Source organism: Chrysochloris asiatica, unplaced genomic scaffold, assembly GCF_000296735.1.
Source record: "Chrysochloris asiatica unplaced genomic scaffold, ChrAsi1.0 scaffold00310, whole genome shotgun sequence".
Taxonomy (NCBI): domain Eukaryota; kingdom Metazoa; phylum Chordata; class Mammalia; order Afrosoricida; family Chrysochloridae; genus Chrysochloris; species Chrysochloris asiatica.
In genome coordinates this window covers 2,700,140-2,725,099 of record NW_006408828.1, presented here as the reverse complement: position 1 = coordinate 2,725,099, position 24,960 = coordinate 2,700,140, and the positions used below count along the sequence as shown (strand labels likewise).

Genomic DNA, 24,960 nt, shown 5'->3' with positions numbered 1-24,960 from the left:
GCGTGGAGCAGCTAGCCCAGTCCCCGGCTGGCGTCCTGCTTAGTGCGCACGCGCCGCACGCCGCGCCCCTTCCCAGCGGTCCCACCCACCACCTGAGAACGTCGGCGGCGCGCGACGTGCTTCTCCGGGTAAATGCGGCGGCGCCGGGCGTAGGAGCGCTTCGGCCTGGGCGCCCGGGCGTTCGGACGTTTGGAGGCGTCGCGGCCTTGACCTGAGCGCCCCTGCTGCTCGCTGTGCCATGGCCGACGATGGGAAGTCGTACAACGGTCAGTACTGGTCCCCTGACGGCGGAACGGGGTGATGCGGCGTCGGGGGCGGTGGTGCGGGCGGCGCCGGCCTAGGCCGCAACCCCAGGAGGAGAGACCGCGAGGGGCTCAGCGGCCGCGGGGAAGGGCGCGGGCCGGGGGAGCCGGGGAGCCGGGGGCGGGGCGGCCCCAGTAGTACAAGAGAGTGGGCGCCGGGCTAGTGGACTCGGGAGTCTGGCGTGAGGCTCGGAGCCGTGGCGCGCTGCCTTTCAGCTTGGTGCGTGGTTAATGCCTGTCAGTTCATTTTGGCGGCCTGACTCTTCCTTTAATGTGACTCAATACCTGTGCCTCCGGGCTGCGCTGGTGACCTGTTTTCCACCGCGTCCAGTCGCGCTTGCTCTTTGCCCTGCGGTTTGGGCTTTATACTGCAGACTCCTACACGCCACTCGATGCTCTCTGGTCCAGTGTCGTGGTTAGCAGTGCAGGATGGCCGAGGTTTTAATCCTCATTTGGCTATGCCAAGCTTGCATCCCTATAATAAGATCACAGTAATACCTTCTAAGGGGTGTTGGGTGTGTTTGTTTCAGTGAGATCATTCAAATCCGAATCCGGAAGCCTTCGGAGCAGGCACTGGAGAAAGCGCTCAGTTCACCTGCTGTTCTATTATTATTTGTTGTCCTCCTCCCCCGAGTCTTTTGTTGAGCTGCATTGTCTCCAGGGCACTAGGCATTGGGCAGAACTTTTAGGGGTCCCGGGGAACTGTTTCTATACACCAGATTCAGAGCGTCATATCCCTGGGTGACATTTGAGGCTCTTTTGTTGAAGCATCCATCCTACCTTGAAGTTGTCACTAGAGCCTGATTCTAGGAGTGGTCTCCTAGCTGAGAGCAGGGATTTTTTTTTATTTTTTTTTAGGGCAACCCTTAGATTGTATGAAGGAACCCTGGTGACTCAGTATTGGACTGCTAACCACAAGGTTGGCAGTTCAAACTCACCAGCTGTACCACAGGAGAAAGATGAGGCAATAATACCTTAGAAGGTATTATTGTGATCTTAATATAGGGATGCAAGTAAGCTGTCTCTCATAAAGGTAACACAGTCTGGAAAACCCTGGGGAGCAGTTCCACTCCCTCTCCAACAGGGGTCACTGTGAGTTGGAATCAACTCAGTGGCAGTGGGTTTGGTAAATTAATGTTTGTGGTTGGCATCTGTCGTAAAGTAGAGTGTACTGAAAGCTGATGGAAACGTGGTGTCAGAGAAGTTGGTGGCATAAGTAGATCTGGGAGGTGGAGAGGAATTCAACTTCAGGTGACTTTCAGGGGTCTGAAATCAACTTCACAAATTCAGGGTCTGATTTGTGTCCACTTAACACTTCTGGGTTACCCATGTTGCCACAATCTGCTTCTCTTTGTGGTCCCAAGCTCCACTTCCTTTTTCAAAAGCCGTACACATTTTTCCAAGTGTTTTCCCCTGAAGTGGCCATCTCTTAGAGAGATTTCTGTTCTCCAGCCGGGTAAAGGAGTTTGCCAGGTAGTGGCTTCTGTTGGTGTGTGTCTGCTCCATTAGTGCAGGGTGGTAGGTATTGTGGTTGTCACACCAGGATCGCTGAATAAGTGTCCTGTTTGCTAATTTGTGTTCCATGCCCCATTCCAGAGCACAATGACCGTGTGAGTGTCCCTCGAAGAAGGAAAGGTCGGGGTCCTTTCCGGTGGACGGGGAACCGTCGGTCTGGAAGAGGCAATTCTGGTGTTCGATCTAACCGCCTCGATGAAGACGATGGAGATGTGGCAATGACTGATGCCCAGGATGGACCCCGAGTACGGTAGTAAGTGACCAGGAGGTGTGACCATCATAACTTACAAGCTGATGCTGCCCTCTGACTGTTGTACTGCTCCCTTCCCACCAGGAAGGATGAGAGATGCCGGGCTCAGTCTGCTGCGTGACCAGCCTCAGCTATGTCCTAGAGAGCAATGTGTGTGGAGGTCTTCGAGAAGACTTTTCTAGCATTTAAGGACTTCGTTCTCTCTTCTTTTCTCACAGCAACCCCTATGTTAACCGATCCAACCGTCGCGGTGATAATTGGTATGATCGAGACAGGATCCACGTTACTGTGCGGAGAGACAGAGGTCCTCCTGAGCGGGGAGTGGCTGGCCCCAGCCAGGATGGGACCACAAAGAACTGGTTCAAGATCACAGTGAGTACCTTGGACAAGCCCCAGCGACAGAGCACTAGGCTCGCAGGGAAAGGCTTTTACTGTTTATTCTACAAAATCCATCTTCTGGACTGCTGGGACAAAGTGGCAGAGTTGGCTAAAGTGCTGAGCTGACCCACAGCAATAATGACTCAGGAAACCAAGTGAAGCAGGTGCGGATGGTGATTCTGGAACCCTGAGCTTCAGAGGAGAGGCTTGAGAGCTAGATTGTGTGCCCCCTGGGAGAGAAAGCTGAGTGAGGGAGTGATGAAAGAGAAGACAGATGGGTGGGCTGCCGGCTGGCCTGGCATAGCACAGTCATCTTAGGCTTTTTCAGACAGCTGTCATGGACATAGCAGCTTGGAGGCACAGGACACATGCTGGAGGCTGGCAGTGAGGGAGGCGTTGTTCTCCGTTGTTCCCCACGCCCTCCTGGTAGCTGGGGGGTGGCCGCCCTCACCTCCTTGGTGGACAGTGGCACCCCCTCCTGTGTAGCCCCAGCTGTGCCAGGGTAGAGTGCTGAGCATACCACCCCAACATCTGCAGCCACTTGAATTTCACCTCATCAGATCTTGTATTGCTGTTGTCTGTTGTTTGTTTTAGGGACATAGCAATTGTGCCCACATGGTCCAGCCCTAGCCGGGCTTCCTGTAGCTCCAACCATTGGGCAAGCACCACTGCCACCTCCTGTACCACCTGATGAGCAATAGTTAATTAGCAGCCTACATTAGATAAGGCCTCCGTGAACTGTGTTACACAGTGAACAAAGTACTACTCGATAGTCTTAACACATCCCCCAAGAGAAAGATGGTGAGTGACTACCACACCTACATACAACTGTCACTTAATACAGTGACACCACAGTGTATGGAGACAACAGACAATTACACGAGAACCAAAACACTGACTCAGAAAATGTAGTAACAGAAATGGTATTGGAATTACATGATAAGAAACTCAAAAGATTTATAGTTAAGTACATCTAATGAATTGAGAGAATGATCAAGTAAAACACAGACAAAACATTAGGATAATTCAGGAAAACTCTACAAGAATAAGCTGTCGAAATAAACGTAAAATTAGAAGCCATCTAAAAACGGCAAACAGAAATTCCTAAGGAAAGTAGTCAGATTTCAGAAATCACTAACACAGTGAAGGGGCAGAGGGATTGGACTGAGTCAGTGGAGGGCGAATTGGTGAGCTTGAATCAGGAAAAAGAACAGCAAAAAAATCCAAAGGAAAACTAAAGAATTATGAATCATACCATCAAGAAGACTAGCTTAAGTGTAATTGGAATCCCAGAACAGGAAGAGACACCCCCACCCTACCTCCTGGGGGATGGGAGGAACATGAAAGATGAGAAGATAATGCATTCAAGAAGCTGAACGAACTCCTAACAGAATAGACCCCCCCCCCAGGAGAAAATTATCAAGACGTGTTATAATCAGACTTTTAAGAACAAAGACAATCCTGAGAGCAGCTTGGGAAAAATGGGAAGTTTCCTGGGAAGGAGAATAAATAAGACTAAACTCTTGATTTCCCAGCAGAAACCTTGTAGGCAAGAATACAGCGGGATGGCATATATAAAACTAGGAAAGAAAAAATTGCTAACCAAGAATAAAATGCCTAGTAGAACTGCCATCAGATGGGATGGCAAATTTAGGACATTTCCAAATAAACAGAAATTAAAAGAATTTGTAAGAAGCAGACTAACCTTACAAAAGGTTAAGTTCTTTGAACAGAAGAACCAATAATAACAGAGGACAACCTGAAATTAACATACGCAATAATCGCCCGGAACTCAGCCTAGATGCAGAAGAATCCAAAGTGGAACAAATCTTGTGACGTGCCATCAAGTCAGTTCCAACACCTAGCACCCAGTCCTGTATAGGGTTTCCGAGGAGCTTCTGGTGGGTTTGAATCGCCAACCTTGCTGTTCAAACCGACCTTTCGGTCCAGTGCTTTATCCTGTAGCACCACACCAAGACTGAAAACAGGGATCCAGAGATACAAGTTTGCAACAACAAAAAGCTTCATGAACTAAAAATAGATAACGTTGTTAACAAAAGTTACAAATGAAGAAATCAAGTAGATTTTAAGAAAAAAAATTGAAGATTAACCTAACTGTAATCCTAACTAGATAAAGCCTTACTTCTCCTCTTAGCCTAAACCCTAACCCTAATCCTAACACTACACAAAACCCTAGGCTTTGGCTAGACCCTGCCGTGGATCTAACCCGGATCCTAACTCCTTAATACCACCTATCCTTCCTGCCCCTCCCCCTGAAAAAGAGTTTGTTTCTTCAGCTGCTCAGGCCCAGGTATCTGCACTCGTCCCTAAGAATCAGTGTCATGGGACACTGAAGAGCAGGTCTAGAGGGGAAGTATGGAAGGGGGACAGGCAGGATGGGGGTGCTGGATGGTAGAGAAACTCTTACTGTCTCTCTTGCCTCAAGTCCAGTGTGGGATGGGATTCCTGGAGTTCTCTGTGGGCCAGGCACTGTCTAAATGGTATCTGGGAACTTTCAGAACAAAAAAAATGATTTGAGATACATATAAACACTGGATTGCAAGGTCGGTGGTTTGAGCTCAGTCAGCCGCTCCTCAGAAACCCTATGCAGGGCCGCTGTGAGTTGGGAGTCTACACCCACATTAGGTTGTTCTTATATCTATGATCCTTTCTGGAGAAAATCTTAAATTTGGCAGAAGATCTGAGAAGAGCGCTAGGTTGGCTCTGCTTTCCCTTGAGCTGTACATTGTTTCCTCCTCGTTTTTCCTTCTTGCACATCTAGATCCCTTATGGCAGGAAATATGACAAGGCATGGTTGCTGAGCTTGATTCAGAGCAAGTGTAGTGTTCCCTTCACGCCCATTGAGGTAAGATGAGACCTCCACGTGTGGCTCAACGGGCACCAGGGAACCTTCCAAGCTTAATGCTTGCTTCCTCCTCTTGCAGTTTCACTATGAGAACATGCGGGCCCAGTTTTTTGTTGAGGATGCCAGTACCGCCTCAGCACTCAAGGCGGTCAACTACAAGATTGTGGATCGAGAGAACCGAAAGGTGTGTGTGCAGGGTCTGTCTTGGCTGGCTGTGGGGACAGTATACAGAGCAGGACCTGGGTCTAGATAGCATGGACTGAGACTTACCTGGCATTTACTCTGCACTGGTTTCTCTCCTACAGATATCGATCATCATCAATTCTTCTGCTCCACCCCAGATTCTACAGAATGAGCTAAAGCCAGAACACGTCGAGCAGCTAAAGGTGAGGCCAGCTCAGGCATGTGTCTCTATTCTGCTGCTTTTCACACCTGTCCTTGCAGAACCCCACTGATCAATGAGCTCTTCTTCCTCTGTAGCTCATCATGAGCAAAAGATATGATGGCTCCCAGCAAGCACTTGATCTCAAGGGCCTCCGTACCGACCCAGGTAAGAGTGGATAGCTGTCATTTTCAGAGGTGGAGGGCAGGATTGAGAATGGTTTGGGCAGATGCTGGCTTGGCCAAGTCCCTTCCAAATAATCTTTCCAGCCTTCTTGCCTCTTGCAGATTTGGTGACCCAGAACATTGATGTCGTCCTGAGCCGGAGAAACTGTATGGCGGCTTCCCTACGCATCATTGAAGAGAACATCCCTGAGGTGAGGCCTTTGGTCCAGTAGTGGGCTTGAGAAGTGGATGGGGCTGGGGGCCAGATTTGTCTTGAACCCCTCCTCAGTGGCTCTTCCTCTAAGCAGCACCTCTCTTCTCTTAGCTGTTGTCTTTGAATTTGAGCGGTAATCGGCTGTTTCGCCTTGATGATCTCTCCCCCATTGTGCAGAAGGCACCTAACCTGAAGATCCTCAATCTTTCTGGAAATGAGGTGAGAAGTGGGGGGTTGGAACTGGGGGTGTGCTGTGTCCACTGGATGGCTGACCAGGCCCGCCTCCCTCCTGCAGCTGAAGTCTGAGCGGGAGCTGGACAAGGTGAAAGGGTTGAAGCTGGAAGAGCTCTGGCTTGATGGAAATCCTCTGTGTGACAGCTTCCGAGACCAATCCACCTACATCAGGTCAGCCGTAGCCCCCACTTCCCCTGCTGGGGACCTTCACCCCCCAGGAGGCCGAGCTCACGCACCCTGGCCAGTGCCCATCGGCAGGAGATGTGTAGCCCTTAGCTGAAACCAACTGTCTGTGTCTCCAGCTCTGCCCCAGTTCTCCCTCCTTCTCCCTGCCTTCTCCTAGCCTGGTTCTCTGGCCTGTCTCCTTCCTTCAAGCACACAGCTCTTTCTAGACTCTCCCCACCCTGTTGGTCCAAGATGATGGCATGGCCCTTTCCTGCCTATTTATGCCCATATCTGGGGTGGTCTTGTGCTAACAGTCTGGTATCCTTGAGGCTAAGAAAGCCCTCCCTGCCAGGGACTTCCCACTCAGGTGGGCTTTCCCTCTTTGTTCTGTGATGGCCCCTCTTGCCCTTGTGCCAAGAGGAAGCCCTTCTCCGGTCACTGTGGCCATGCTGAAGTGGAGGCCACCTGGAGACTGGTGCCATGCACTCTGTCTCTTGCCCAGTGCTGTGCGCTGGGCCCTCCCTGGAGAAGAAACCTGGGTTTCCCAAGACCTGTGACCAAAGCCAGGGCCCCGCCAGTAGGCAGAGGGACCCTAAGGCCACTGCTGGGCGTGGAGGCCATGGGGGCATAAGCTTACCAAGGAGACAGAAGTGATGCTGGCAGGGGGCACTGCCCCTCCCTCATGTCACACCTGACATCACCCTGCTTGGCCCCGGAGGATGGCTGGTTAGCCAGAGACGGGTAAGATTCCTCAGGGAAGGAACAACCTAAGACAGGCACAGTCGCAGAGGGGCCACCAGGAGAGGACTCGGGGGCCAACAGAGGTGAGGCATAGATCCTCACCCCCCCAACTTTGCAGCAGCCTGAGCCATCACCCCTTCAGAGGGCTGTCTCCTGCCCCCCACATGGCTGCTTCGTTTCCCATGCCCAGCTCAGCAGGACCCAGGTAGCAGACAGGCCTGACCAGCAGCAGCTGCCCACGGGCCGCAATAACAATTCCTTTGCCGTTTCTACCTTGGACCTCAGGGAGAGGGGCAGCTGACAGAAAGGGCTGTGGCCTTTGCCCTGCTTTTCCGCTTTGTTCCAAACACCTCTGGCCTTGTACTTCTTTTCCTTCTTCTTGGCTATCTCTCTGCCTTTCCCTCTCCTTTGTGGCTCTTCTGGTCTTTCTCTCGCCCGTACTCCCATCCTTCTCTCTTTGCCTTGTTTCTCTTCTTCTTTGGCCTTCTCTTTTCCTGAGCTCTGCCTTACTCATCTCCCTGCCCCACATCTTGTGCCATCCCTGTGGTGTGTCCTGGTTTTGGCCAAGGCCAGACCTGGCAGAACTGATGGACACCTGGTGAGGCAGCGGAGCCCCTGGGCTCCCACCCCATTCCCTCCTCCCGGGGCTGCACAGGTGAGTAGGTGGCAGGTAAGGGGGGCAGGGAAGGGAAGGAAGGAGGGCCTGGGCTTCAAGCCTGGGCTTGGGGGTGCTGCTTCTGTGGTACCTGGGCTCAGGCAGAAAGAGAGAGAGAGAGAGAGAGAGTCAGCCTTCAGGGCAGTCCACTTCAGGGTGCCCCGGGCGGGGTGGGATGCGAGCTCAAGGGCCATTTCCCCCCCGAGCTCTGAGGTGAGGGTGGTGGGGGCAAGCGGGCTGGGCTGGGCTGGGCTGGGCTGGGCTGGGCTGGGCTGGCCCTGGGTGTTGGTGTATTTGCTCCTAGAGCAGCAGGAGGCACGCTGGCTCTGAAGCGTCACTCACTTCTGTCCCGTTCTTGACAGCGCCATTCGCGAACGATTCCCCAAGTTATTGCGCCTGGTAAGCGAAACTTTGTAAATGCCTTTTGGAAGAGAATGTCTCCCACATCCAAGGTCTTACCTAACATGCTTTTGGGTGATCATGTTGGGAACCTGGGCCCTTTGCAAATCTAACAGTGGTGGTAGGTAATCCTCAGAAAAATTCCTATAAATAAAAATCTGCTCTGAGGAATTCTGGCACCTCAGTGAGACCCCATGACTGGCCTGGCCCATGGATTGCCCACATGCCTCTTTCCCATTTGCCCTCTGACACCCCCTGCCCTCCCCTAACAGTTCTGATATCTGCTTACCTGGGCAGCCTTTTTTCTTGGGTTCATGCTGTCCATTTCCCTTCCCTTGCTAGGACGGCCATGAGTTACCCCCACCTATTGCCTTTGATGTTGGAGCCCCCACGATGCTTCCTCCCTGCAAGGTGAGAAGCTGGGCCACTCTGACTGGGGCCTGGTGGGCCGGGGTTGGTCACCTGAGCCTAATGCCAGTGTGATGGATTCCAGGGCAGCTATTTTGGAACAGAGACCCTGAAGAGGCTGCTCCTGCACTTCTTACAGCAGTAAGTCCCTGGGACCTGAGGTCAGGGAGGTCGGGCTGGCACGACGAGTACAGTCTTGAGCCCTTTCGGGTCTCATAGTGGCGCAATGGTGTAGTGTTTGACTGCTAATTGGAAGGTCAGCAGTTCAAACTCACCAGTCACCTCATGGGAGAAAAATGTGAAAGTCCACTTACAATAAAGATTTATCCCTTGGAAGCCCATGGGGCAGTTCTTGTCTATCCTGTCAGGGCAATGGTGGGGAGACTCTTGTTTAGGGGGCTCAGACTTGCCTGCTGTTTATGCCACAGATACTATGCCATTTACGACTCTGGAGACCGCCAGGGGCTTTTGGATGCCTACCATGATGGGGCTTGCTGCTCTCTGAGCATTCCGATCACCCCCCAGAATCCGAACCGGTGGGTACCAGGGCTTTCCCGCAAACCCAGGCCAGCACTGAGCAGCAGCCACATTGCTCTGACCACCGCCTCCGACCCTCTTTGTCTGTTAGAAGCAACTTGGCCGAATACTTCAAGGATAGCAGGAATGTGAAGAAGCTGAAAGACCCCAGTAAGTGTGTGTTGTGCACCAGGCTGGTTGGGAGAAGGGCGTGCAAACTTGATCAGAGAGTTGAGGTGCCTGATTGTGATTTCTTCCTTATCCGCAGGCCTGCGGTTCCGGTTACTGAAGCACACACGTCTCAACGTTGTTGCCTTCCTCAATGAGCTGCCCAAAACCCAGCATGATGTCAATTCATTCGTGGTTGATATAAGCGCCCAGACAGTAAGTGTCCGGTCTCTGCTGCCAGGCGGCCCACAGCGGTGCTGAGGCCCTGGCTGTGATGACTCCCTTTTACTCCTGCTCCTTCTCTTTCAGAGCACATTGCTGTGTTTTTCTGTCAATGGCGTCTTCAAGGAAGGTGAGAATCCTGGATTCCTTTCCTGAGTTTGCACACTACTCTTTCTTAGCCCTCAATGTCCGGCTGCCTCTTCTTCCCTGACCTCTGCCCCCCTTTTTGCCCCTTCCCCACCCTGGTTTGGCCATTCTGCTCCACCTGTGTGTTCTGGGCTGGGATCAGGACAGGTGGGTGTGAGTCCCCATCCCAGCCTTGCTCCTGTGTGTCTGCTGCCAAGGGTGGAGTCCTGATTTACAACAGCTCAGTAACAGCCTCTCCTGTCACTGGGGTGGGGGGGTGGGGGTGGGAGCACCTAATAAAGTGCTTGATACGCACAGCCTGGCCCACAAGGGCTCCGTCAGTGGGATCGTGCTTACTGTTGTCCTCCCCGACCTGATACTTCATCCAGCTCTGCTCCCCAGTCCATAATCCATCCCGGCCTGACCCACTTTGGTCCTTTGTATCAAGGAAGACCATGCCTTGAGAAATGATTTGTAAACATAAAGCATGAAAGACTCCTCTGAGGGCTCACTACCTGTGTTACCATTACAGTGGATGGAAAGGCCCGGGACTTTTTGCGAGCCTTCACCCGGACGTTCATCGCTGTCCCTGCCAGCAATTCTGGGTACGTGGCCAGCAGTGTGGTAGCTGGGGTTGGTGTCAGTCCTCAGGCGGGTATTTTCAGAATTGTAGGAAGACGTAGGGTAATAAAAGGGGCTCAGCATCCAACTGGCTTGGTTTCACCCCTGCTCCACCACTTCCAGCTATGGCGAGGTTTTCTCATCGAAAGCCGTGTAGCCGTATGCACTCCCTGATTTATTGTGGAATGAGCACTCAGAGCCATCCCCCAGCTGGGAAGAGTCCCTCCAGTCCTGGAGTCTATAGCTGGAGGTCAATGAGAAAAGGTCACCGCTAGGAGGGGAAGCACTGAGAGACTGTGTGAAGTGTCCCAAGTGAGAACCGCCGGAGGATGATGAGTATGTTGGTCAGCTCTCTTACTCCGCTTTCTACCTCCAAGGCTGTGCATCGTAAATGACGAGCTGTTTGTGCGCAATGCCAGCCCCGAAGAGATCCAAAGAGCTTTCGCCATGCCTGCCCCCACGCCTTCCTCCAGCCCAGTGCCCACACTCTCCCCGGAGCAGCAGGAAATGCTGCAAGCTTTCTCCAACCAGTCAGGCATGAACCTCGAGTGGTCCCAGAAGTGAGTGCTGCATGGGTGTGGGTGTTGGAAAAACCTGAGGTTGGGTTGCCAGTGAGTATTGAGAACTCCTGAACATTTAAAAGCCAGTACTTTTTTGCTGTTGAAAATACAAGTAGCCTATAAAAATTGGCCTGTACATAAAAGTCGGCCACATTTTACCGCCTTTTTTAAAAAAATTAAATCTATGCATATTTTTTCCATAGCCATATGAAAATGACTTTAGCAACTACTAATATTCTGTTGTTGATGGGTCATTGATAGACATTGAGACTTTTACCATTTTCTCATTCTTTAATGTGAGAATGCATACTGTGTAACTGTTGGCTAAACCAGGTGGATTAGCCATGGCATTTAGACATCAGAGTGACAGTCTTCTGGCTCTACCCCCCCAGGTGCCTTCAGGACAACGACTGGGACTACACCAGATCTGCTCAGGTCTTCACACAACTCAAGGTAATCTGTGGAAATACAGTTGCAAAAAAAGTTCAAGAGCTAAAGAAGACCAAGTAAGCAAGCTGAGGGGGTGGGACAGCCTCCTGCTGACCTTTGATTTCTCCTCAGGCTGAGGGCAAGATCCCAGAAGTGGCATTCATGAAGTGATTCCAGCGCCCGGAAACTCCTTCCTTGTAAATAGCCCTTGGATATTGCGTGGTCATTGTTACCCTCCCCACCCTGGCCCCAGGCGCACCTTGTGACTGATCCAGGAGGGACGCCTGTTGGATCCCTCTCCTCTCCTGCCTTCTGGAGGACTTCCGGGAGATTGAATCTCAGTGGTGCCAGGAAGCCAAAGCTTACTTTGTAGAACTGACACTAACCGTAACCGAAGGACTTAGGTGCTTTGTGTATTTGTCCCCAGACTTCGCCATACTTTTTAAGATAAAGAGTGACGTTCTGTTTGTGTCCTGGCTACTGGATTGGTTTCACCTTGCCCCCACGGCAGCCCCGGATCCTCCCTGACTTCCTGCGTTCCCCTTTGGGTGGGTGAGGGCGGGGCCCAAGCCCTCGGCCGGAAGTCCCGCCTCAGAAGGGGCGGGCCCGGCCGGGCTATGGCGGCGTCTTGGTCTTGGCAGAGACTGCTCGGCTTCCTGCGGCCGCTACCGCCACGCCGGGCCCTGCACACTGCCCACCCGGGCTGGGACGTGCTGCTCTTCGAGCACGAGCGGGGCCGCTTCTTCACTGTCCTCGGGCTCTTCTGTGCGGGCCAGGGCGTCTTCTGGGCCTCCCTGGCCGGGGCAGCCTTGGCTCGACCACTGGCTGCAGAGAAGAGCCCAGAGCGCGGCCGAACCGACCTGCGCACTGCGCTCTGGCGCTACGGGCTGGCTGTCGGCTGCGGCGCTATCGGTAAGGCCTGAATGCGGCACTCCCGCTTGGACCAGGGGTGGGCCCCGGTGCTGCAGACCCACGGGCCTGCTGGGCTTCTGCGCCCTCTGGACCACGTGGGACATTACGTTCGCTTTTTTATTGGGGTTGGAGGAGGGGATGAGCTGGGTCTGGGCTAAAGGGGGAGCCCCTCTGTTATCGGAGCGTCGTTTCTCCAGGGGTCGGACAGTGCCAGTGCCCATCCTCTAGGGAGAGCGCCTCAGCCAGTCTTTGTTCTGCCCGCAGGCGCCCTGGTCCTCGGCGCTGGTCTGCTCTTCTCCGTTCGCTCTGTGCGCTCTGTGAGGCTGCGGGCTGGAGGGCAGCAGGTCACCCTCACCACGCATGCCCCCTTCGGCTGGGGGGCTCATTTCACTGTTCCCCTGAACCACGTCTCTTGCATGGCCCACCGGGGTGAAGTCCCTGCCATGTTGCCTCTGAAGGTAAAAGGCCGCCGCTTCTACTTTCTCTTGGACAAATCTGGACACTTCCCCAACACGCAACTCTTTGACAATACTGTGGGTGCTTACCGCAGCTTGTAAAGAAAGGACAAGCCTTGGGCCACTCGGCCTGACAGAAACTGGACCTTGGGGCTGGGGTAGTAACCAGGGTCATGTAAGGGGGCCAGAAATTCCTAAGTGGAAAATAAAGGTGTGCTTGTTCCAGACTCTCCCAAAGGGGAGGCTGCCAGGACCAGGATTTTCATCACGTCTGTTGAGCCTTCATGTCTACCTCCTTAACCCACCTGCCTACAGTGCATTAACAAGAACTCATTACCAAGATGAAGGCAGAAAGTCATATACTATTTTGGTACAAAAACAGCCATGGCTGAGAGGTGGCTGTCACGTTTCCCTCATGCAGGGAAACCTGGGTCCAGCAGGTATCCACATGGCGGGGGTGAGGGGCAGGGCAGCACCGGAGGACAGCAGGCTGCCGGGCACTGAGTCTTTGGCTGCAGGAAGCACTGACTTGGGTCACTCTTCAGAAATGGGAAGGATGAGGCCCAAAGAGAGCATCTGTCTCAGAGCTCCACTCAGGGTCCCCTTTCTCCAGAGGCCGGAACGGGGCAGCTTCCAGCTTCCACTGCACAACCTGAAGGACTAGGATCACACACCACACCACCAGGCTCACCCAGGAAGAGGCCTGTGGGAAACAAGAGCAGGAGTGTGAGAAGTGAGGGCATGTGAACTGGTGAACACCCTTTAGGCTCAGACAGATAACGAATTTCCCAGTGTGTCCCTCAGCCTCTCTAGGTTTTTCTATCCCAGGGTCTTACTTCAGCATTGTAGAGGTTGGAGTAAAAATGCACAGCAGTTGCAGGGGGTGTCCATGAAGTTGTCTGGGCTTCGGGGCAGCTGTGATGTCAAACAGACAGCTGATGAAAAACTGTCCAGGATCCTGAGCCATGAGAGCAACTGAAGGGGACTAAAGGTTTGAGCCCCTCCCCTCAACCTCCCTCTCCCATTACCTGGCTACAATCTTCAAGGAGACTATTGAGTTGCAGAGAGAGCTGGTGCCAAACCGCAGAATACAAGCGGCCACCAAGACCAGGAAGGTGGCTGTAGCTGAGATGGCCAGTGCGATGCGGAGCCCGATGGGGCCTCTGAAGGGAAAGAAAGTCCAGTGGTAGAAATGGGCCTCTTTGCACATCACCCCACCCCAGAGTGGGACAGTCACCTGTGGCAGTCCTCGATGCAGCTACTGTAGACCCAGAAGAGCAGAAGCAGGAGGCAGTAGAGGGCCAGGAGGCCAGACACCCCAGCCACAAAGTAACAGAGGGATGGGGCCGAAGGATGGGATAAAGTCAGCGAGGAGCCATTCCTGGCAGCAACGCCATACAGGGGGCAGCTGCCACTGAAGGAGGCCTGTGGGGAAAAGCTTGCTTACTATATAACCCACAGCAGGTGGTAGGGCTAACCTAGAGCTGGGCCATCCTGTCAGGCAGATAGGTGGAGTACCAAACCTGCAGTGACCAGATAGATGGGTGAAGAGCTAGAGCTAGGCAGTGGTCACAGAAAACTGCACTACCCCATGTAGACGTTGTTGAGTGCCGTCGAGTCGGTTCCGACCCTGTACAGGGTTTCCGAGGGTGTAACCTTTACGGGAGTAGAAAGCCTCATCTTTCTCCCGGACCGCTGACCTTAAGGTTCCAGCCCGATTCGTAACCACTTCGCTACCACAACTCCTGTCTACATTATCAATGTCTAGATAATGTAGACATTATCTAGAGTAAACTCAGACCTTCTTTAGCCTTCAAGTAACTCTCCCAGACAGTTCCTAATCTGAAATAGGCATCACACACTGCCTACTCAAGATGAAACGACCCCATGCCACAGAACACGTTTATTAACAGGATTGCCTGACACGGGTAAACTAGCGCTTATTACATAGCTGCATTTTACATAGTTTCGTCATTTGACATAGTGTTGCAACCACATGACATTTTCTTCATCGTTAAAACAGGCTTTATTTCTCGCCACAAATGGCTTCAGATTTAAGGGGCTGAACCAACTTCTGGTCCAGAAAGAGAGTAAAGTGGCTCTGTCCCTTACAACGTGACAATTCCAAAGGATGACCTGGCTGGACAGGAGTGCAGGGCTTGATGAGCATGGCTGTACCCCGCCCTAAGTTGGCGCCGGCCAAACCTCCCCTGGCCCACTCGCTCCCAGAACCAGGGCGTGGGCCCGGCTAGCCCATAAAAGGGCCAGGAGGCGTTTCCAGGCTGTTCCGTCCCCCTGCCTGCCCGGCCCGAGTTCCCCCCTCCCCACCCCCAGGCCGTACCCCCTCCGCAGCCGCACCTGAGTTCTGGTTAGCGCTGCGGCCGCCACGGCCCCGCACAGGAAGGCGGCAGCGAAGAGCGCGAGCTCAATGCGCTGGGGACAGGACAGCGCCATGGCCACCCCCCTCACCACCAGGAAGCACCGCCGCGAGAGCCAACCGCCCGGGCCCCGCCTCTTCCGGCACGGCTGCGTGCGCGCAGACGCCATTTCCGGGTGGCTCAGAGCGGCAGGTACAGTGAGTAGTCGGCGAGCGCCCAGCGGCGGGCCGGGCGGCTGGTGCGGCCGATCATGGGCAGCTTCTGCACGTAGCGCGAGGCCGGGCTGGGCCCGGGCGGCACGGGGAAGGCCGTCTGGAAGAGGCGCCCACGGCAGCGCCGACCCGCCTGCCGACCCGCGATAATAAAACGGAAGTGTGGGCTGCCGCGTGGGGCGAAGCGGCTCTTCTGGAAGACTTCGCGGGAGCCGGTGCCCGGGCCCTGCTGGCGGGGTGCCCCCCGCGCCCGGTGCACGCGCGGCAGCGGCCGGCTCTCGGCAGCGGACGCAGAAGCAGATGGGAGCCCACCGCCCGCGCCCCGCGGGCTGTCGTCATCCTGCGGGCTGACCACGGCGCTGGCGGTCAGCTGCGGCATCTTCCGTACTACGTCCGTAGCGGCCACAGGCTCCTTCTTGTCACCCGGTGGCCGCGGGACCCTAGGCGCCGGCTGCCCAGTGCCGAAGCGGGTGGCCAAACTGTCACCAAAAAAGGCATACAGCTCCCGGTAGACGTCCGCCAGAGTAACTGAAGGGGAAGGGTCCTCGGGCCCCACACTCCCCGGCGGCAGCAAGAGGCCAGCGCCGAAGCCCGGCTCCGTGGTGGCCCCGGAGGCTGGCTCCTGCCGGAGGAGGCTGTCCCAGGGCAGGTCGTCCGCGCGCCGACCTCCCCGAAACCCCAGGCCGCTCCTACTGCATTCGGCCGCCTGGGCCTTCATCTTCAGCAGTCGCTCCACGGCCACCTGCAGGAACAGCGGGCCTCAGACAAGGAAGAACCGGGGCCCGCGGAGTTTTCAGCTGAACTCACCCAGAAAAGAGGTCCACGAAGGGGCAGGCCCTCACCAGAATGGCTCCATAGACTTTGTGGCCATCCGCTTTAACTTGGGCATTGGAGACGGAGTAATCGTCCAGTACAGCCTGCAGGTTTGTCCAGTAAGTGGACAAGTGTGGGTAGAGGACCCGCTCTACTGCCTGGAAGAGAGAAGAGCGTGTGAGCTCTGCTTTATGGCAGGTTACTAGCTCTCCAGTATGGACCACAGTCCGGAAGTCCCTGATTCCACCTGGGGTGGTGCTGAGGGATGATCAGCACCGGACTGCAAACCACAAAGTCGGCAGTTCAAACCCACTAGCTGCTCCTCAGAAACAAACTTGACTACACTAACAACAATTCTCTATGCCTACTTAGCATATTCAGCCTATAATTATTTTTTGGACTGTACGGCATCCAAGGAGGAGTCCCTGAGTGTCACAGACAATTAAGCACTCGACTACCAACCGAAGTAAGTCCTGGTGTGGCACTGTGGTTTAATGCACTGTCAGTCTGAACTGCCAGGTCAGTGGTTCAAGCTCACCAGCCACTCCTCAGAAACCCTACAGAGGGTTGCTACGAGTGGGAACTGATTTGATGGCTCTTTACTACAACAACAGCAAAACCAACTGAAAAGCCTGCTGATGCATTTTCAAGAAACCAGCCATTGAAAACCTTGTGGGGCAAAGGTCTACTCCACAAGGCACGGAATCACACTGCAAGCTAACGGACTCCAGGGCAACACTGGTTTTTTGCCTGTCCAAGTCTTTGCTAAGCATGGGAATACAGTAAGGTATTAAGACACAATAAAGTGGTCTCACTCTCCTGATGTACAGGCCAGGGCTACAAGGGCATACGCAGTGCCTACTGCTAACACAGCAAGTCACAAGTGCAAGCCTAGGCCCTATGTAACCAGTAGGCTGGTTCTGTCCCCATTTAGACAGAAAGCGGGACTCAGCTGAACCCACCTGCACCTGGACTCTGATTATATAACTTTAAAGTCTGTGATGAATTTAGGGGAACATAAGACTTTACAGAAGCAGGCTGGCTTTTTATTTTTTATGTTGTTGTTATTAAGTGCCATCGAAAATATATCCTTGCCCATTCTGATTCAGAGAACCCCTGTGTAGGGATTCCTGAGGACTGGCTGGTAGTGGCCGACCTTGCAGTTCAAACCAACCTCGGGGTCCAGGGCTTCTCCTACTGTACCACACCAGGGCTCCCACCCGCTCTAGGAGGCCAGTATAATACCTGGGACAGAAAAACCAGACAAGGACAGTACATGAGACACATCGTACTAATGACCGACTTCACTCCAATCCGTAACGTTTTTTGTTTAAGAAAATTTGGGAGTATATAAAAAATATATCCCAATTAAAACCCTACTACTTTTGAAAAGTAGATACCAAGAAACTATGCTGAATGTACCCCAGAGATTTAAAAATGGCTTATTACTTGAAAACCTAGCCATAAGTATCAATCACAATTATCACATAAAAGCAGAAAAACCTTAGGATTGTTTCAGTAGATGCAGAAAACCACTCGATTAGAATTCAACAAAAACTAATAATAAAACTAAGACAATTAAGTAATTTCCTTGGTCTATGAAAGGGAATCTATAAACACAAAAACAAGTAAACTAAATCTGAATGGAAAAGGTCATTAGTACTTCTTTAAAAAGGTCCATTATCAAAAGCAAACAGACATCACTGGCCCTAATGAGAAGGTAAAAGGAAATGTAAGTCACTAGGATTTGAAAAGAGGACATCAAGCTGTCATTTGCATGTAATAAGATCTTCTATTTTTTAAATTTACATATAAATTATTAGAAATGATAGTAAAGTCTCTGGATATAAGATCAAGACACAAAAGTCCATTGCATTCCTATATACCAACAAGAAACACAGATTGAAAATTATAAAATACATGCAGGTTCACTTCAGGGAAAATCATGAAGGCATTCTGAAGGACAATGAAGACCTTAAAAAATGGAGGAATGACATGTTCAGGGTCAAGACTTAATACAGTGACTTCAAGTCTGTCCAGGACAGACCTGAGTCAGTCTAACTCCAGACAAAATCTCTACAGTAGCAAGCTGAACATATTCCTTGTCTGCAAAAGTGGTTTGGTGGAAAACCCCACAAACATAAGCAGTTAAATGCAGAGGAACCAAGGCAGTCATTTAATCAACGAATCCTGGTGGCACTGTAGGACAAGCACTGGACTTTGAACCACAAGGTTGGTGATTCAAACCCACCAGCGGCTCCTTGGAAACCCTATACCTGATTGCTATGAGTCAGCATCAGCTTGACAGCACTTAACAACAACAGAGATGGTAACACGTGTGCGGTGGCTCCATAGGAGAAGCACTGGAGTGCGAACCACAAGGTCAGCAATTCAGGCCCACCAACTGCTCCTGGGGGTGGGGTGGGGGGGAGATGCGTCTTTCTGCCCCAGTAAAGTTGACAGCCTCAGCAACCTACACAGGGTTGCTATGCATTTGAATTGACTTGATGGCAATGGGAGAAAGAACCATGGTAAAGGGTGTTCGACCAAAGTCAACCTCTCAGTATTGCAGGAACATGTCCTCACCTCAATAAACTAGACTGGGCAGGGCTTTACAAGAAGCTACACACACACCTGCCCTGCAGGATTTCCTGAACGGATGAGACATCTCTATACAAGAAGCCAGGCGATTACTGTCAGAGCTCAATAAATGACACCAACAAGCATGCACCATTTTTAGAATAAAAGATACACAACATGTGATTTAAAAAAAAACAAAAACGAAGCAAGTATTTTTTTTTTAACTACAAAGGGAGCTCTCACCTTCCAGCCCAGGGCGTGTAGCCCCACCACCGCCCCGTAGTGAGAGCAGAGAGGTCGCACAGGGTCGGCCAGGACCTTCTGCAGGGAACGCAGGGTCTGCTGGTAGAGGCCACTTACGAGGTCCCCGTGAGTCCTGTGGGAGCAGCATTCAGTCAGGCACCTTCCTGAGGCACTCGAGCCGCTGGGGGGACTGGCCTGTAGCACCAAAACCATGTCGACTCCCAGGGTGCCATGGCACACCCACTGGGAAGAGACAAAAGGGCTCCCCACTCTCTCAAGATACAGCCTCAAAGCTGGAGGCTACAGCCTGCGTCCCTCCCCAACTCAGCTGGCTGGCTCTGCAGCTCACAGCCCAGTGGCTACCAAAAGATGTGGCTGAGGAGGAGGGCGGCCCCATCCCGCAGAGTCCAGTGGTCATTCAGGGGGTTGATGGAGGCAGCTAGTGGCTCCAGGACGCAGTAGAGGACACTGCCCACAAGGGAGCGGATGTAGGGCCCCAGGCAGAGGTGTGGATTCCGAACCAGGCTCCGGGCCACCTGCAGCAGCCGGTGCAGCTGGCCCAGATCATGGCTTACGGATTTCACCTGTAGAAAAGGAGAGACGTCAAGGAGACAAGTGGGCAGCACCTGCCATGGGCCCTGCACACACTGGGCTACTTCTGCCCTGGCCCAGCCTGCTCACTTACCCCACTGACCACATACACAAAATAGGGCAGAAGCGCTGCTATCTTGGAGTTCGTCTGCAGGTCCTGGAGGGCAATCTGGAAGGGAGGGCCAGACGGCACTGAGACCAACAGCCCCACTGGAAAGGGGCATTTTGTGGGACAGCAGTGGAGCATTTATATTCACACTGGAACTATTCATACTCTGCACCAGCAGTTCCACTTCTGTGACTCTGTCCCATGGGAAGCGACTCACACCCCCCCAGACGTAGCACTGTGGGTCACTGAAGACAATATGCTTTTAACTGAGAAAAGCAAGTTGCCAAACCAGATGTCTAAGAATGCGACTCTGGTTTATACTAATTATGATTTATAAGTAGAAACTGGGCAGTCCCACTGGAGAGGTCACACTTGACATATTTGTCTATTGCACATTTACAGTGAGGGACCCTGGTGGTGCAAACATGTGTAAGAGGTCAGCAGTTAAAGCCCACCCGGTGGTCCCATGAAAGCAAGGCCTGATGGTCGGCTTCTGTAAAGCTGACAGCCTAGAAAACCCAATGGAGCAGTTCTGTCTGTTAAGATCCAGGCTGAACTCACAGCACCTAACAACTTCTACTGTTAGCCCAGACTAGTGTCTTAGATGTACCAGGAATTTCAGAAAAGCACATAAATGAAATGAAAAGATAATGGAAAAGTCCTCTGGTGGGTGTGCCCTTTGGTTGCTTAAATCATTATATATTCCTGAGTGTTTTCGTGTACATCTCCCACCCCCCAAAAAACAAGAGGGTATGGAAGCAATCCTGTTGAACGATGATGCACGGAGGAGATTGTAATCATTGCAATGAAATGGTGTAAAGCCGATATTCTCCCACGGAAAGTCAATTCACCAGTTAGAAACAATCCCTTCGTATATACTGAGTACAGCCAAGACTGTCAGCAAAATGAGCCCACCTTCCTGGCAAAAAGCAGAATGCCCTTCAGCATGCCAACAGCGAAACTTCGCCTCACACACTGTGGACATGTTGTCAGGAGAAGGACATGCTTGGGTGTGGTGGAGGGTGAGTGAAAAGGAGGAAGGCCCTTAAGGAGACGGACTGACACTGTGGCTACAACAATGGGCTCCAAGACAGCAAGGACTGTGCGGAGGACACAGGACTGGGCAGTGTGCTGGTGTACGTCAGGTCACTAGAGTCGGAACTGACTGAACAGCACCCTAGACAACGGTGAAGCCACACCGAAAGCAAGCCCACTGGAATGGAGTCAATTCTGACTCAGCTGACCCCAAAGGACAGAGCAGAGCTGCTCCTCAGGGCTTCTGGGCTGTGAATCTTCACGGGATCTGACAGCCTCGTCTCTCTCCTGCTGAGCAGCTGGTGGCTCTGAATCACGTACCCTGTGGTTAGCAGTCCAATGCTTAACTCACAGCACCACCAAGTGTTTCTTTTAAAAGCAGAAAATATGTATTAGAACACGTAAATAACCACAGCTGTCTTGGGTCTGAGCCCTGATAGTGTAGTGGATTACAAGTTGGGCTGCTAATCACAAAGTCAGCAGTTCGAATCTACCAGTCACTCCAGAGAGAAAGCTGAGGCTTTCTGCTCCGGTAAAGATGGATATAACCTCAGAACCCCTACACAGAGTCTTGTAACTCGATGGCACCCCACCTCTACCCCCACCTCAGGTCTGCATCTCCATCATCTGTGTCGTCTAAATGCCTGTGCACCAAGATTCCGCGTCCAGCCGTCGTGGAAAGCAGACCATAGGCTGTGCTGAAGGGCTCAGCTCCCAAGTTCTGCTGGCTCCATAGCCAGCCGCCCACACTGTGGCTGGGAAATAGGAGCCAAGTTTCAAAGACGGGAATGAAAAGTAGCAGCGTTCTGACTTTTGCATGAGAAATAGCAGCAGGAGGCAGATGCAAAGCTGTGGAAACTATAAAACCCTCAACAAGAGGGAGGCCACCACCCTCTTGTGGTTTGGGCAAACCACCAAAGGAGCCCTCCGGAGTCTGCACCGAGGGGACCGCCCAGCAGGCCCAGCGGCAGCCCCAGGGACCAGTTGGCAGAGGCTGCAGGGACTGGTCTGAGGCACCGGGACCCTTTCCTGGCCCCTCTAATTGCTCTTTGCGGCCTTCTGGGTCCAGGCAGAGGCTGTGTATGCCTCACTTGGCCCCAGATCAAGAGAAACCCCAGAAAGTGAGCCCCAAGCCAAAGGTATGGGAGGACAGATCGCCCTGCTCCTCAAGGAACAAGGGCTTTGTTGGAGTCTGAAGGGGAGTCAGGACTGGCGGGTAGCCCCCCCACTCCCCCCAGACACCACAGTCCTGTGAGCAGTTGGAGCCCCACACCAGCCAGACTCTCTGGAGAAGACGGGAAATGCAGGCCTTCAGGAACTCATGGGCTGTGAAAGCTCACCTTCATCAACTGCGGGTCGTCTCCTAGCACAGCCCGAGTCACTTGCTGATAGTACTTGAGAAGGTCATCCGTTAGTGAGGACACAGCGCTGGGCACTGTGAGAGAGTGGGCAGGAAGTGGTCAGGGGGGAAGGGCACATGCACTCACAGGAACCCATTCAGACAGGACTCCCAGAGCACAGGGACACTGGACACTCAGAGCAACCCACTCTCCAACCCACCTTAGCCAGGCAACTTCCTGCTCAGTCCTTAAGGCCCAGGCCCGGGAAGCTTGACTCAGCATTCCCTGGAAGCTCAACAGCTCCCTCGGGACCCCAGCTTGCTGGCTAGACTTCTGTGCTGGCCTCCAAGTCCATGAACTATGACAGGTTATGGGTCTGGGAGTACATCTCCCAAAACCAAGCCCCCCGGGCAGGGCCCAGGCCAGCTCAGAACTTGGTACAAGGCAAACCCATTCATTATTCATTATCATCAAGTCAATTCTGAATCTTAGAGTCTTCATAGGATGACTAGAACTGTCCCTTGGGGTTTCCCAAGCTATCATCTTTAGAGAAAGGAGCCCTAGCAGCTTAGTGGGTGGGTTACACATTGGGCTTGCTAACTGTAAAGTCACCAGTTCGAATCCACCAGTAGCTCCGTGGTAGAAAGATAAGACTTTCTGCCCCCATAGATTAACAGCTAAGAAACCCTGTAGAGGGTCACTGAGTCAGAACCAACTCAACAGCGCACCACCGCCACCAAACTTTAGGGAAGCAGATGGCCGTATCTTTCTCCCACAGAGCAGTTGCTGTATCCGAACCACCAAACTGGTTAGGTACTGAGCACTCAATCTCTGTACCACCAGAGCTTGTTGTTAGGTACCACTGCGTTGGTTCAGACTCGGCGACCCCATGTATAACCATAGACATGCTGCCGTGTCCTGTGCCATCCATACATATGTACAGGGAAGACGTGGCCCTACAGGGCCTCTTACCTGATCCCTGCGGTGCCAGGTTCCCTTTGCCATCCAGGTAGGACACATGAACTACAGTGGAGCAGAGAGATGGGAAGGCCTGGGTCTTGGCCCTTGTAACCTAGTTCTGCTCCCTCTACCCGCCAGCCCACCTCCTCCCTCTGAGTGCCCAGCTCCTGCCCCAGCAGCCACCTCTCACAGCTGTCTCGGCACAGCCCTTGGGGATGTTTGTGGCCAAGGCCAGATCCACCAGGTTCACCTCTCGGTCCTCAGGAAAGTAGAACTCACCCTCCCTGGCAGGACGCAGGGGCAGGGCCTCCTGGGACCCGTAGCCACACACAGCCTGAGGAAAGAGACAGAGGGCAGCCGGAATCCGGGAGTTACCCACACCTACATGGTCCTTCTGGTCAGGGTGGGGGCTCAGGACCATCACTGGGAATCTAGCCAGGGCATCCAGACTTGGTGGGCCTGTGGGTAGAGCCTGGGCCCCTCTAACATAACCCTTCATCCTCCCTCTGTACTGCGGGTCGGTCTCTCACTCCCTCTGAAAACTGCTCTCTTCTATGACCCTCTCTCACCTGCCTCCCCAGAACACCTATACCCCTCCCACTAGAACACCCATACTTTAGTTCAAGTTCCTCCCTTACCCAGATGCCCTCTCTTCCTCCTCCAAGGCCCAGCTTAAGTCCCACCTCTACAAGAAACCTCCTCTCCTCTTTTGAACTTGCAGCCCTTGGGGACTGGGCCCAGCACCTGGCCTGCCACTGCAGTAAGCTTGTGGATGTGTGTCTGGCTCTCTCTGGTCCTCAGGTCTTGCTGCACTCACATCCACTCACCTCCACACTGCTCCATCTAAGGGCCCTGTTGAAATCCTCCACAGTCAGCTTCCGCCGTCTGCTGTGCTTCATGAATTGAGAGCTATTCTGAGAGGGGAGGAACAGTAGCCAGCGTTAGGGGACTGGAGTGGGGAAGGGGGAAGACAGCGTGCCCCCCAGATGAAGAGAGGCAGCAAAGCAGATGCCCAGAGCAGCAACCAGAAAGAGTGGGTTCCAGCTCTGCCCTTGTACAAACACCCCCTGCTCTGGTTACGTCCTCTCCCTGAGCCTCAGTTTCTCATCTGCAGAACATGAGCAGGAATCTGCTCTGCTTGCCCAGCTGCTGAGATGCCAGCATGTGTCTGCTGGAAGGACAAGTTGGCTAGAAGAAGACCAAGACTGAGAGTGGCAGGTGCCCGGGGCTGGGGGAGTGGTACCTGCGTGGCCTCTCTTAGGCGGTAACACACATCCTCTGCGAGCAGAGCAGCCACCTCGTCACTCAGCTCTAGGCCCGTGCTCTCTGCCATGAGGCGGATGGACTCCCGAGGGATCTCCACAAACCGCCGCTCTTCTCGCTCCGACATGGCCCCGATGGAGCTGGGAAGAGAAGGCCGGCCTGAGAGTCTCCCCAGTCTCCCTAGGAGCCCAGAGGAAGACTAGGGATCCTCGGAACCAAAGGAAACAGAGGCTCAGAGCAGACAGCAGTCTGGCTAGCAGGCAGGCAAGCGTGATAATAGAGAAAGTGCCCACTGCTTATAAAGTTCACTGTCCCTGGCCCTGCATTCTGCAGCTAGCCCCAAATCCCATAGCTCGTCAATCTGACCCTCCCTCCTAGGACGGCCACCCCACTGTCCTCAGGCCTGGCCTTGTGCTCCTCTACCACGGCTCTGCCCAGGCTGGTTTCAGCCTACTCCAAGTCCTCTCCTCTGTCAAGACAACTCTCACTTCTCTTTTGGGGTCTCCTTGTCCCCTATGCCACCTGGGACTGTCAGACTTGTGGTCATTGGGTGTGGTACTCATGTCTGGTCCTTCCAGTTTGCCTGCAAGCTCTGAAAGCAGAGACGCGCTCATCTGTCCCCAGCCCGGCAGAGAGAGAACTCACTCAAAACAACAGCCAATGACCGACTGCAACAGCGCATGCCACACCTTAGGAGACAGGCCTCAGGCAGTAAGACTCCACTCCACAGTGACCCACCCAGGGTGCTACCCCT

General features: G+C 53.2%; 4 protein-coding genes across 4 annotated transcripts; 2 read left to right on the top strand and 2 right to left on the bottom strand.

Annotated features, from left to right (window-relative positions):
* The first annotated feature begins 238 nt into the window (after window positions 1–238).
* On the top strand, window positions 239–11,791 carry NXF1 (nuclear RNA export factor 1). Its single transcript, XM_006875025.1, has 21 exons — window positions 239–266; window positions 1,899–2,070; window positions 2,286–2,439; window positions 5,228–5,311; window positions 5,391–5,495; window positions 5,617–5,697; window positions 5,792–5,861; window positions 5,981–6,069; window positions 6,183–6,290; window positions 6,367–6,476; window positions 8,229–8,265; window positions 8,608–8,676; window positions 8,759–8,814; window positions 9,102–9,209; window positions 9,302–9,360; window positions 9,458–9,573; window positions 9,667–9,709; window positions 10,238–10,310; window positions 10,704–10,886; window positions 11,279–11,339; window positions 11,448–11,791. The coding sequence occupies exons 1-21, from the start codon at window positions 239–241 to the stop codon at window positions 11,484–11,486; spliced, it is 1,845 nt and encodes a 614-aa protein (XP_006875087.1). The 3' UTR covers window positions 11,487–11,791.
* A 141-nt stretch (window positions 11,792–11,932) lies between these two features.
* TMEM223 (transmembrane protein 223) lies at window positions 11,933–12,784 on the top strand. The gene is made up of 2 exons (XM_006875062.1): window positions 11,933–12,227; window positions 12,492–12,784. The coding sequence occupies exons 1-2, from the start codon at window positions 11,933–11,935 to the stop codon at window positions 12,782–12,784; spliced, it is 588 nt and encodes a 195-aa protein (XP_006875124.1).
* Window positions 12,785–13,223: 439 nt separating this feature from the next.
* Window positions 13,224–15,136, bottom strand: TMEM179B (transmembrane protein 179B). The gene is made up of 5 exons (XM_006875061.1): window positions 15,041–15,136; window positions 13,920–14,107; window positions 13,711–13,845; window positions 13,519–13,597; window positions 13,224–13,385 (listed from the first exon to the last, which is right to left on the bottom strand). Exons 1-5 carry the CDS (start codon window positions 15,134–15,136, stop codon window positions 13,224–13,226), a joined length of 660 nt encoding a protein of 219 aa, XP_006875123.1.
* A 103-nt stretch (window positions 15,137–15,239) lies between these two features.
* TAF6L (TAF6-like RNA polymerase II, p300/CBP-associated factor (PCAF)-associated factor, 65kDa) lies at window positions 15,240–24,349 on the bottom strand. Its single transcript, XM_006875024.1, has 10 exons — window positions 24,187–24,349; window positions 23,771–23,857; window positions 23,127–23,277; window positions 22,956–23,006; window positions 21,984–22,078; window positions 19,594–19,668; window positions 19,272–19,492; window positions 18,909–19,041; window positions 16,115–16,243; window positions 15,240–16,014 (listed from the first exon to the last, which is right to left on the bottom strand). Exons 1-10 carry the CDS (start codon window positions 24,331–24,333, stop codon window positions 15,241–15,243), a joined length of 1,863 nt encoding a protein of 620 aa, XP_006875086.1. The 5' UTR covers window positions 24,334–24,349; the 3' UTR covers window position 15,240.
* Between the last annotated feature and the right edge of the window lie 611 nt (window positions 24,350–24,960).